Source organism: Triturus cristatus, chromosome 3_2 (assembly GCF_964204655.1).
Source record: "Triturus cristatus chromosome 3_2, aTriCri1.1, whole genome shotgun sequence".
Taxonomy (NCBI): domain Eukaryota; kingdom Metazoa; phylum Chordata; class Amphibia; order Caudata; family Salamandridae; genus Triturus; species Triturus cristatus.
In genome coordinates this window covers 1184381736-1184394156 of record NC_140584.1, presented here as the reverse complement: position 1 = coordinate 1184394156, position 12421 = coordinate 1184381736, and the positions used below count along the sequence as shown (strand labels likewise).

At 43.2% G+C, this 12421-nt stretch overlaps 1 protein-coding gene across 2 annotated transcripts in view; it reads left to right on the top strand.

Annotated features, from left to right (window-relative positions):
* RETREG2 (reticulophagy regulator family member 2) overlaps nt 1-12421 on the top strand; it is a 230571-nt gene that overhangs the window by 104958 nt on the left and 113192 nt on the right. For both annotated transcript variants that reach the window (XM_085650099.1, XM_085650100.1), the window contains exons 4-6: nt 1864-2005; nt 4500-4584; nt 8998-9135. In XM_085650099.1, the coding sequence (XP_085506225.1) occupies nt 1864-2005; nt 4500-4584; nt 8998-9135 (365 nt within the window). The remainder of the gene's footprint in view (nt 1-1863; nt 2006-4499; nt 4585-8997; nt 9136-12421) is intronic.

Below are 12421 nucleotides of genomic sequence, written 5' to 3'. Positions count from 1 at the left end.
TGCCAGATCCTTGTAGAGATGCACAGTGCTTGTCAAAAGTCTGCACGCTCTTAAACGTTTATTTGCTGTGTCATTGGCTCAGACTAACCTACATTTAATCGAGAATTGCTTGTCCTTAAATCACTCCATATCTCAAATGAATAGGTCTTCACCCAGTTTAATAATTTTTTAAAGCACTCTTGTAAGCAGTTCCTGCTTTGAGTCTTGAGATAGGTCCCTAACAACCATTATCATCTAGATTTGTAAGTATTTGGTCATTCTCCTTCGCAAAATGCTTCTGGCATTGGGGACTTACTTGAGGAGCATTGATGTATTCAAATCCTATAATATGCTTTTGATTGAATTTTGGGCAGGTCTGTGACTGGGCCACTCAAGGACATTCACCTTATTTTTTTCCATTACAACTCTAGTGTAGCATTTTGCTATTTGCCTCCTGTTGTCGTCTCCCTGAAGTGTTAACTGATATCCTCTTTTTAGCCTTCATGCAGAAGGCAGCAGGTTTTTCCTCAAACTCTCATCTATAGTTAGTTCCATTCTTAGAGTTTTTTATGCCGACCAGTGTTTAGGTCTCAGATCATAAAACACCGCCTGATAACATGATCTTACCCTACTATGTTCTTTGATGGGCCCCAAGCATATTGCTTTTCATAATAGGCCAAAAAGTTCTATTTTTAGTTCAGTCGTCTCAAAGGGTTTTACTGGATGGCAACAGGATCTTATAAGCTTTTATTGACCTACCTCCAACACGATTAAATGCGTGCTTTCTTGATTGAGGTCTTCCCTCCTGTGGCCATTCAGTTAGGAGTCAATTTATGGCGTGCTTGTAATCTTTTTGCAGATTCACTTTGACCCTTCTTTGTCATTGAAGCGTGTTGTTGGGTTGTAAGACATTGCTTTCATTTAGGAAGGTAAGTTGACCTGACTTTGTACATTTTCTAGACAGCTATGTGTTTTTCTTACTGTGAGCATAACAGTCCTACAAGCCCACAGGGCAGGGTGAGCTGCATATTAGTTTGTAATATTTGTGACAAGGTACGAAAACGCTCCACTGCAAACTGTAAAAGCAGTTGTCACACTTCCAGTTCAACTTTCCCATCACAAATAATGCAAACCCATCACTTCCTTTAATGATGTATGGAAGTCTTCCCGAAGGAAGACCTATAGAGCCTCAAGGCAGGCAGCTGTATATTAGGAATTGGGACATGTATGTTTAAATATGTCCTTCAGCAAAACCCTGCAGATTTTCATTTTGTTGTGGAAAGGTTAGTAGTCCCATTAGCTAATACAGGTTTACAGGCTGGCCCCCCAGCCTGGCTAACTTCTGAATGGGACTTCCTAACTGGGTACTGTAAGGTATCAAATTAATTGTGGCATTAAACCCGACCTGATGCCCTGGTCGAATTTAATGTTCCTAATAAAGCAAAGCAACTTTCAGATAAGTTGCAAATCTGCGTCCAGGCTGGTCCAGTGACTTCACACGGGCACTGGTCTAGAGACCACTTTCTGCCCGCTTGGGGAGTAGTGTGAACGACTTCCAGGCTTTGCAACAATAGAAGCCTGCTGCATGAAGTGGTGTCACCTCCCCCTTGCAGGAAGCCATGCAGGATGTTAGCCCAACAGCTTCAAAGGGGAAGCCGACTTTGATGGGCAAATGGTGATCACATTCCTGCCCTTTGTTCATGTAGCCTAGCTGGAGACCAGGCCAGAGAGGGAAATCCCATCCCCAAACCGGTTTTCCCTTGGGCTTGTAGCATGTACCTTTTCCATGTTTGCTTTGAAGGTCATTGAATAGTTTGCCATTTCTTTGGAACTTGCTTCAGCATCACTGTTTTAAATATGCGCGTACTCCTATGTTTTCCGTAGTGATGGCTTGGCGGCAGGTGGAACAGGGCATCCGCGACTGCTCAGTGTTCCCGAGCTGTGTCTCTGCTTGGCAGAAAGCTGGGTCACCTTCAGACTGTACCTTCAGGAGCTGATGCAATACAAGAGGCAGAATCCCGGCAAGGTAAGCTAGTTTCTTCTACTAATGGCATGTAGCCCACCCGCAAATCTCTATCTGCCAGCAAAGTCAAGCCATTTCACAGACTGCAAGTAGTGAAGGAGCGACTTCTGTGTCTCTGCTGTACGGTAGATGGGGGGCCCCCTCCTCCTTTACTAAGAAGGCAAAATCTGCAATAGAAGAAAAACTTCTAACAAACTTCTAACATAAATTTCCACTAATGGATAAATGAAGTGATGCGCACACACACTTGATAATAAAGAAGTTGCACTGTTATGTTGTATGTAAATAACTGTTGGATTAAAAGGTGTTTTTTTTAAAGACCTGTTTCTGCATTAGTGACTCAAAAAGTACTCTCTTTTGTAAATGTACAAGTGACAGCATTGTTCATATATTGCTTCTGCGTGGAATTGTGAGTGTCTGTGCTAGCTGGTAGGGGATTGTGCCTTTCCGGCAGCTATTTCTGGGCCTGATCTGTGATCCAGCCAACCAAGGCAATATGCTGAATTTTCCTGCTATCGTTTTCCAACACCTGGACACAAGTCAGCAGTTCCCAAACTTTGTCTGAATTCTATTCAGTGCAGCAATCTTCAAAGAGGCTTTCCTATTTTCACTTCCTGTCAAGCACAAACAAAGGCCTGATTTAAGGGGCCAATCAGCCCTTCTTATGGAAAAGTATCATCCTGGCTGGGACCTTTCTGAGCCTAATACCTAGATTGCAATAGAAGGAAGCAAAGGCACAAAGCTTATCACTTCATAATAACTTAGAGAAACTTTGTGTTGGGGGAAGGTTATTGACTAAGTTCAATCTCTGTATGTAAGGGATGTGAATACACTGTAAGAATGCAAGATTTATTTGTATGCGTGAAAAATTATATTAATGATTTGATTTGGTCCCAACTAATTTATTTTCTATTTACTTCTTTTATAGCGCTACTCATTCCATTGTAGGGTATCGCATTTACATCACACACAAACACAATAAATCATACGAGTTTGTAAATCACTGTAGAGGAAATATTACTTTAGACAATTAGGGTTGTTAGGTGTAGATATCTCATATCGTCCATACTTTCATACATTATATGTTAAGAGTGAATATTTGGGAGAAACATAAGGTTGGGATTTAAAATGTAGTTCAGTGATTGGGGTGGTCTGTAATTAGAAGTCTTTATTTATTCCCAGAGGAGTCCTTCTTTGCAATATGGGAATAACAGATTGAGAAAAAAAAAAAAAACAATAAGGATCTATATCTGTGACTTAGTTTGCATGCAGCTTCTTGATGCCCTGTGCTATATTAGAAGGACTTCAACTCATGAACTTGGAAGTAACGAAGTGATGCAGTGCCAAAAGCAGGTGCCCACTTACCTATCTACATAAAATACAAAATTGTGATCTGCAGGTTAGTGTGCTTTGCAGCTGGCACATTAACTGTCTAAGCTTCGTTGTGATTCAAAACTCTTATTGGACAAAACCTAGAACCTTCCCAAAACTGCATTAACCACTAGAGTTATCTTTCAGCTACTACAATTTCCTATCAATTGCCGGGAGCACTAAGATAAGATACCTGCTGCAGAGACTTTAAAATGCAGTCTTTGTGACCAGTTAAGTAATGTAGAACATATTTACTGTCACCTTTGTCCTTGGTGCCAATTTCTGTATAAGGTAACGGTTTGTCAGACTTGACCCCCCAATTTATGGGTTCCCGGAGTACATTATTTCAAATTCCAGCACTGGTGGGTTTCCCTCTTTTCATACTGTGAGGACTTTCTTTGTGTCTGTCTATATATTCCCCCTTCTCAGACTTCTGTGCCCAGCTGCAGTGGCTCTCTTAGAGTGCACATGTGGATTTTCTGCTCTTTGTGTTCTGTGCTAAATGAATGACTTCATCCTCTGTCTGGCTGTAGATTATCTGTTCCAGGTTTCTGTGCTAGTTGCATGGTATTTTCCTCAGTATGGCTTCAGACGTTGTCTGTTTGTCTTCTTCAGTTTGGCTATAGATTATCTGCTCTTTGGGTTCTGCGCTAGATATGTGTGTTATTCGTCAGTCTGGCTGTAGATTGTGCGTGGTCCTTGGGTTCTATTGTAAATGTGAGGGCTCTTCCTGAATGCGGCTATAGATTAACTGCTCTTTGTGTTCTGTGCTCGATATGTGGGTTAATCGTCAGTCTGGCTGTAGATTGTGTTTGGTCTTTGGGTACTATTCTAAATGTGGGGTGACTGAATCGTCTTGAATAGATTAGCTCTTTGTGTTCTGTGCTAAATGAATGGGAGCATCCTCTGTCTGGCTGTGAATTCTGTTCTCTGGTTTCTGTGCTAGATGCATGGACTGTTTCTGTCTGTAGGTTCTTTTCTTTGGGCTCGGTACTAGATGTATGCGCTGCTCCTCAGTCTGACTATAGGGTATCACTCTGTTCCTTTCTGTACTACTTTTTCTGGCTGTAGAGTCCGTCGGTTCCACACTTAATGGCTCACGCTGTTCAATTTATTTCTTCCTCAGTTTTGTGCCTCGGTCTGTGCAGGCTGCCTGAGCCTTTCTGTGGTTGGACACTACGTACCTGGCATCATGATATCCTACATAATCTGTGAGTATACCTGGGTTATGTTTCTGTGACATCTTGATGACTGTGCTTGGATATTATTTGGACGGGTTGTTGGGCAACCTCACAGCTGTGTTTAGACCATGCCAGTGTTTTTCTTTTTTCTGATGGATACTGCTGACCCCAGGTTTCTCTTCTTTAGACATTTGGGCTACGATCTAGATGTTTCAGGATTGGTCCTGGGTCTCAGTGGGGATAACTCTGAGGCTTCTTTTTCTCCTGCCTCTTGTACCCTCCTTGTAAGCAGCATCACGTGGCACATGTGGGACCTTAAAATGCCAGTGGGCCCTGTATCAATGCTGCCTCCTGACTTCATTCAGTTCTTGAGGATCTACAATAGTAGCTGACCAGTTCCAATCTCTCCTGAGGCAGTCTGCTGTCCCTTTTCAAGCAGAGCTCACATTTATGATGGATGCATTAGTACTGGTTTGTGGGTAATCACTTACAGGAGGTGGAGATCAGGGGCCTCTGACTCCAGCAGAGAGCCAGCTCCTCAACAATCTGTTGAAGCTTCAGCCCATTCTTTTGTCCTAAAAGGCTTTCCAGCCTTCTGTTAGGAGGAGCCTGTTGCAGTTTCTCACGGACAATATTACCGCCATGTAGTATTGCAACAGGCAAGGCGAAGTAGGGTACTGGGTTCTGTGCCATGAGTCCTTGCGTCTCTGGATGTGTGCTGAAGAAGCAGAACATCTTTATAGTAGCCAACCACCTGGCAAAGTACCTGAATGCCAGAGCACACATCTTGAGAAGATCGTAAGTGGTATTGCACCCCAAGGTGGAGCAGGGCATATTCGATCAGGGGACATTTCTTATGTGTACACCCTTCAAACCTATGCATAGTTTTTTGCGCCCCTGAAAACCGTCTTCCTCATTGCAATTACGTCCGCCTATTGCGTGAGTAAATAGTAGGAACTGTCAGTGCAACTTTGATGCTCCACCTTCTTGCCAAACAAAGTGGTGCTGAGGACTCTGATAGCCACCTTCATAAAGGGTTTGGCTCCTTTCCAGACTAGGCAATAAGTCACTCTGCCAGCATTCTTCAATCCCACCAAACTCCTCGAAAGCGAAGGAGAGGCTCCACCAGTTGTACCCCAAAGTGCTTGGAGTTTTCACATTGATCATACCAAGCCAATTGCGTGGATGATCCGTTCCTTGCGCGTTTTTTTTGTAGTAAAGAAAGGGAGTACTGTGAAGAAGATCCTGCAATGTGGGCAGTCGTATGTATCAAGATCTGCGTTGCACTGGCACCTCGGGGTTTGAGAACCCCTCCCTCAAGGCTCCTGTAAAGGTGTTGACACGAGGGATGCCTGTTCTTGACATCTGACTAGCTATGACCGGCGGAGTCACTGAAAATGTTCACAAACCACCGCTGCCTTGACAGCCAGGCCTGGCTGGAAGGATACCATCTCTGGTGCAGTTCTGCAGGACTCTTTGAACTAAGTCCACTCCACAGATCCTCCATGTTCAAGAGGCATAGCTTCGTTATCTATTCTAAAGTTAAGGATTCCAATGTTAAAAGTATCTATGAGCAGAACAGATTACTTGTCTTTGGCAACACACTTTCTTGTAGAAACTCTAACTGCCGAGTCCTTACTGCTCTCATGACATTTTGGAATGGCATCTTCAACATTTAAAATGATCAGCAGTGTGCACGTTGTCATCAACAGTTGTTTTGCACACTGAGTTTGAGGGAGCAGAAGGAGGATGGCGTTCGCATGCATGATCCATATATACATCTGATTTCCAGGGCGGCAAAGAACCAGCGTGTAGTCGCACAGCACTGCTTCTGTGCCGCATGATGCCACCTGTTGAGGCACAGGAGCACTGTTAAAAATTCTCCAGATCCAGTTTGATGCGTAGGGGATATTCTAACGCGGAGTAATCTGCTATTTAGATAGAGTATCTACCAGAAAGAATATTACCTAAGGTAAGTAACTTGTTCTTTTTTTCTTCTTCTAAATGCAACTTCGGAGTAGACTTTAATTCTTCTTAATTATCCTTCTATATACCGAAAATGTTATATAAAATCCTTGTAAATATGCCAGACTTCTTAATCATTGTAAGTGACAATGAAATATTAGTACACAGGATACCTAGCTGAGGAATTATTCTCTTACAATGTGTATCATCATTTGCTTTGAGCATCATACCTCTAGTAGTGTTAATGGACCTCTTAGCAGGTCCCACCTCCTTCGGCCCGGTTCTCTCTTCATTTCAGAATGCAGACTTCAAGCTCATAGCAGAGCACATGACAAAAAGAAACCACACACTTAAGAGCATCATTTAGCCATTGGTTTCGTGGGGAGGGAGAGGAGCAGTGAGACTTTCACTGGGACAATTTTATTTGTTAATCACCGTTATTTTTTATTTGCCATATAAATGTCATCAAACTGCGCACTAATACAAGTTCAAATGCTCTTTCCATCTGCACAGTATTCAGATTTAGTTTGAAATGTCCCTGAAAGATGCAGACCTTTTGTGCTTAGTATTTAAGCACCTTTATGAAAGATTCTTCTGCTAGACTTTGCTCATGTCCGCCTTATCCATCCACTCCTAAATTGGTTGGTTTTAGTGGGAAAATAAAGGTTTGAATGTTAAAACTGTCCGGAAAGACTAGTTTTTTGGGGCAGCCCACATGTGTCCAGTGAATGAAATGGATGCCTTTATCATAAGAACAGCAGCAAGCAATCTTCTTATATTTATTTATTTATTTATTTATTGTATCGCTCTACTTTTCTTTTTGGTTGTACCATTGTAGCTGTCATTGGATCACTATTGCAAGACCGAGACCAGAAGGTCCCGTAGGTTCGTAATTTCGAAACAATTAGATTAACTACTCTACCTGGCATTTTGTTTGCTAATACATTGCTGGTCGTCTTCTTGCCTGGCTCTTTTCATTCGTTCTCTTGCATTGCAGCAGAGGAAAAGTTAGGCAGTGCATCAAGCCCTGAACTCCAGAGTACCTAAGATTATATTAGGAATCTCTGGCTTAGCAAGCCACACATGCACACCTCCTGAGGGCAAATATGTGAGTATAGGTAATTTGTCAAGTTGACAATACTGGGGGTGAATTCCCTGCAAAGGTTAATAAATGGCTGTCAGGGTAGCAATGTCTAATGTCCCCTGATATATGATCCACTGCCTACCAACATATGATATACATACTTTGGCAAAATGATTTTACATCTCTCTTAAAATATTAAGTTATTCATTATAGAGATTGCACCAAGCAACACAGATTTGATAAGTCAAATTCACTGTGTTTCACGTTTTTAGTTCAGCTATATTGCCAATAAATTGTCTGTACGGAGGCTGTTCTGCATTTATGTAAAGGCCCCCCATTTGGAGGTTACTGCATGCCCCACACAGTGGTCTTAAATTGAACACGAGCGAGGCACGCTGCTTCCTCTGGGTGGTGGAACTGGCCACCATGCTGATCCACACCTTGGTACTAGGGTCCCCCTCGTGGTGCTTGTTCTCTGAAACAAAGTACCCACAACTAAGTCAGGGGGCGTATTCCCTTCCGCCTTCAGAAGCTATGCAGTAGTGATCCCAGAGGTGGCTCATTAAGCACCGTCCAGCTCCTGCACACTTACAGTAGGGTCCATGTGTGCTCGTTTTGTAAACCACAAATATGGTTGGTATCTCTTCTCATACACTGCCTATTAAATATCATATAATCGGCTTGGTTGAAAGACCAGATAATTCAACATTTACATTTTGGAATTACTTTTTTTTTAAGGCACTTCAAATGTTTTTTTCTTCATTAGTTCCCAGCAGTCAGTATGCCCCCAACCTTGTCATCCTGCTGCTGTGTCACGTCCTGTAGTTAACTTGTTTTGTTTTCTTTTAGCTTAAGAATCTCAGACCGGCTTGCTGTGGATGTATTGTTTCCGGTCTTAATGCAAGCAGACATTCAGAAAGACTGCTATTGCGAGACAATCCCTGATTTGTTGTGTTTATACGGGTGGATGACATTGCAGTACAAGAAATCCTCCAGTTCAGCTTCAAATGCTTCTCCATCTTGTGTGTGTAGCTTTAAGTGATAGAAGCTTGGCTCTCTGTACAACAGCAGTATTTGGAATTTCCGACAGTAGGTGTACATTCGACTGGTCATGTGGAGAATTCTAGTTAACGCCCATTTAACGTCATGGACATGGGTGTGAAGGGCAAAGGTAGCGGAGGAAAGACACTGAACTGACCATAACATTAGAGATTAACATGTCCGATGGTGGGACTGTCTTACTATATTCTGGAAGCACGTTTGAGAGTGGAGAATGGCCTCCAACTGACCTATAAAATAGATCGCTTCCTTTTTTGTGGCTTTCTGAATTAAGCGTGGCACTTGCTTCTTGCCATGTGTTGTTTTTCCATTGACTGTTTCTCACTCTCTTCCAGTGCTCAGTGTCCTCCTCTGGCCATTGGTCGTTTATCGGGAATTGATCCAGAAGATGTACACAGGGTTGGAGCCCATTCTGATGAAACTGGATTACACCATGAAGGGTGAAACGCAGCATCACAAGCATGAAAAAAGAAGTAAGTACCTCTGAGCATTTAGGGGCTAGATAGATAGTTATTTCAGGGCCTTGTGGACTGGAGGGAGGTTTTGCAGCCTAGGTAGAAAAAGTGACTCTACTCTGGAATCAGTCTGAGGGTCACAAGAATGATTCATCATTGAATATTAGGGGATGAATGTCAGCCATCCGCCTTAAGACCTGTTGACTAAATACCAAAGTAATCACTTCTCGCAGGTTAGCAGTCTGGAAAGAGACTGTTCTATACCCACTAGAGACTCTATAGTAATGGGAATTTAAGAAATGTAATCAGTTGATAAGTGAGTTTTTAGGTGGCAGAGCGGGAAATGCTAATTGGGCCAGGATAGAAAGTTGGTCTTGCTCTAGTGACCACTTTAGATAGATGAAGGATATACAATAAACTATTGTCGTGAATGTGTAAATAATGTGCCTGTGTATCATAGTGACTTATTTGGAAATGCTAATGATGGGTGACGAGCATGGTTTAAAGAGGCTATCGTCGACTTGCTCTCATTTCCCTTCCAGAATAATATTATGTCTGATTGGACAGTACACTTGACAATACTTGGTATTGAAAATGTTACTGGGCCATGAAGAAGATGGAAGCCTTCTTGGAAGTCTGCCAAAAAGTTGTCTTTTTTAAATAATCTTGTGTTTGCTGCTGGACTTTCCCTTTTAATTATATTGGTCAGATATGGTAGAAGTGGTAATTGGCTGACATTGAGAGATCTGAGTTATTTATTTATTTGTTTCTAAACAAAGGATTGCTTCTCTTATCTTCTGGATTCATTTATTTTTGTAGTGAGGCATTCATTGTGCAAGTGATATCCTTAGCCCTTTCAGTCATGCATTCTTTTAGCAGTTTTGGTGATGAAGCATCATTACTGATCCTGATGGTTTAAAGCTAAAGATCAATCGATCACACCCTGAGCTGATACAAATTCAAGAGAGGTCAGTTTGTGAACAGATGAAATTAGTTTCTGGTGTGGCACCCGCATACTTAAATTAATTTGATTCAATATGGCTTTGAATTTCTTTTATTTTTGCTGGAATGTGTCTAGCCAGCCTGTTTGCAGAATGATCATAAATGGCTTACTCTATTTTCATGTTCACTATTTAGTGTCAATTCTTTGTAAATGTTAAATACATTGTTTGATGAATTAATTGAAGGCAGAAGAGATACACCTACTACAAAACTGGTCCTTGTTTTACGAGCTTCTTGTTTATAGTGGGTGTAGTGTTGTTTGCATGCTAACATATGTTTGGAATATAGAAGTTCGAAGCATATGAGCTGCAGAATTCATACTTTTGCATAGATCGCCATCCGGTGTTGGGCTCGGATGCTTGCACTTTGTTGTTGTCTTGGAAGAAGTCTTTTGTAGTCGCGAGACAGGTGACTTCTCCCTTGGACGATAGTGCGCATGGGCCTCAACTCCATCCTCAGATTGTGTTTTTTCCGCCATCGGGTTCGGGTGTAACTTCAGCGGTTCGGTACAGTGTTTTCCAAACCATTTCGACGCGCAAACCATCGCAAACTCGACAGTTGTGTTCTCGTTCGCATGCCTTTCGACGCGCAAACTCAAATCCTCGATTCCGGCCGTCTACGCGGGCCGCTAGCTTAATGACGCCATTCAGACCTATGGCTAATGGAAAGGACTCCATTCAAAAAATGCCCCCCGTGTGGAGCTAAATTTCCACACAGCGACTAACACAAGGTCTGCAACCTTTGTCTCTCGCCCGAACACGAAGAGAAAAATTGCCAAGCCCGCGCCACCTTCCGGTCCAAGAAGACTATCCGTGATTGCCGGGCTCGACGACACGTTATGGCGCAACAGGCTGCACCGGTGCCAGAAGGCATCTTCGATGAAGGCCCTGACGTTCCAGAGGCAGAGGATTCGGAGTATCTTGACATCATATCCAAGGCAGATGACTCCAACTCCGATGACCACATCACTTCAGGTCAACGAGTGAGTACAACTGCTCCAACCCCACCCAAAAAATAAATAAATAAATAAAATAAAGTAGGCTCCGGTAGACTTCGCCTGAAGGCCTTAGTCGCGACCAAAACAAAACTTTAGAAGCCCCATCCCCGGGCCCGACTCCGAAGACAAAGGAGAAGCCTTCTGGCGGCTCGGGACCGAGCAAGCCGCACATTGGTACCCCAAAAACACCGTCGGTGCTGAAATTGGGAACACATCCTACTCCCGCTGTCTCCAAAAAGGCCTCGGCACCAAGCACTTCGGCACCGAAAGAACAAAAGGCCTCGAATCCGAAGACTCCTCGAAACCTTCGGAGCCGAAAAAGATTTCGGACTCGACACCGAAGCCAAAGGACCCAAAAACCCCTTCTAAGGCTCCAAGGCAGAAATCTAAACCCCGTTCGGAGCCGAGAAAATTGACGCCGAAAGCACATGCCAGCGAGGAAGAACTGTTTCTACCAGATTACAACGATCCGAAACAGAAAACACTGCATGGGGACCCTAAAACAGGCTATATTGTCAGCATCTCCAGGACAAAATTGGACACCCCACACATTCCCGAGGTGCCTCTGAAGAAAAAGGACTGTGCAACTTCACCATTAAGACCCTCTTCTCCTGTTCTTCCTACTAAGCCTTTCTCTCCTCCAAAGTCTCCTATACTTCCTCCATACTCACCACCACCACAGGATGAGGATGATGATGATGACCTACGGAGTGGGGGTGGAAATAATGACCCTTTCAATGATCCTGATGATGACACTGACATACCACAGGACACATGGGACAACTACAATGACCCTGTAGATCCTCCAGACCTACCTGATCCAGATGCAAACCCAACAAGGCCATCTCCACCAGATGACAACATTGATTTTAGCCAGCTCATTGAAACGGCTGCCCAATATCATGGTGTTCAAATGCTTTCAGACCCCACAGAGGAAGACTTCCTCGTAGACACTTTTATAACTTTCTATATCCAGCCCATAGACACTTTTGCACAGTCAGCATGGGTAATGTTTGTGCTGCCTTTTGTGAAAGGTGTCATCAAACATGCTCCATACGTCTCCAAAGACCCTGTCAGGACCAGGATCTCAATCCTCGGATCGATAAAAATATATGAACCAGCCCCTAATGATCCCACCTACATTAAAGGCCGACTCCCCTTAGATTCCCTGGTAGTGACCAAAGCGTGACTAGACTAGAAAGCGTGCCAACTAACAGACCTCCGACGATGCTCCACCTCCAGACAGAGTCTAAATTGCTAGACGCTTCAGGCAAACGAGTTGCCTACCAGGCAGCTACTCACTGG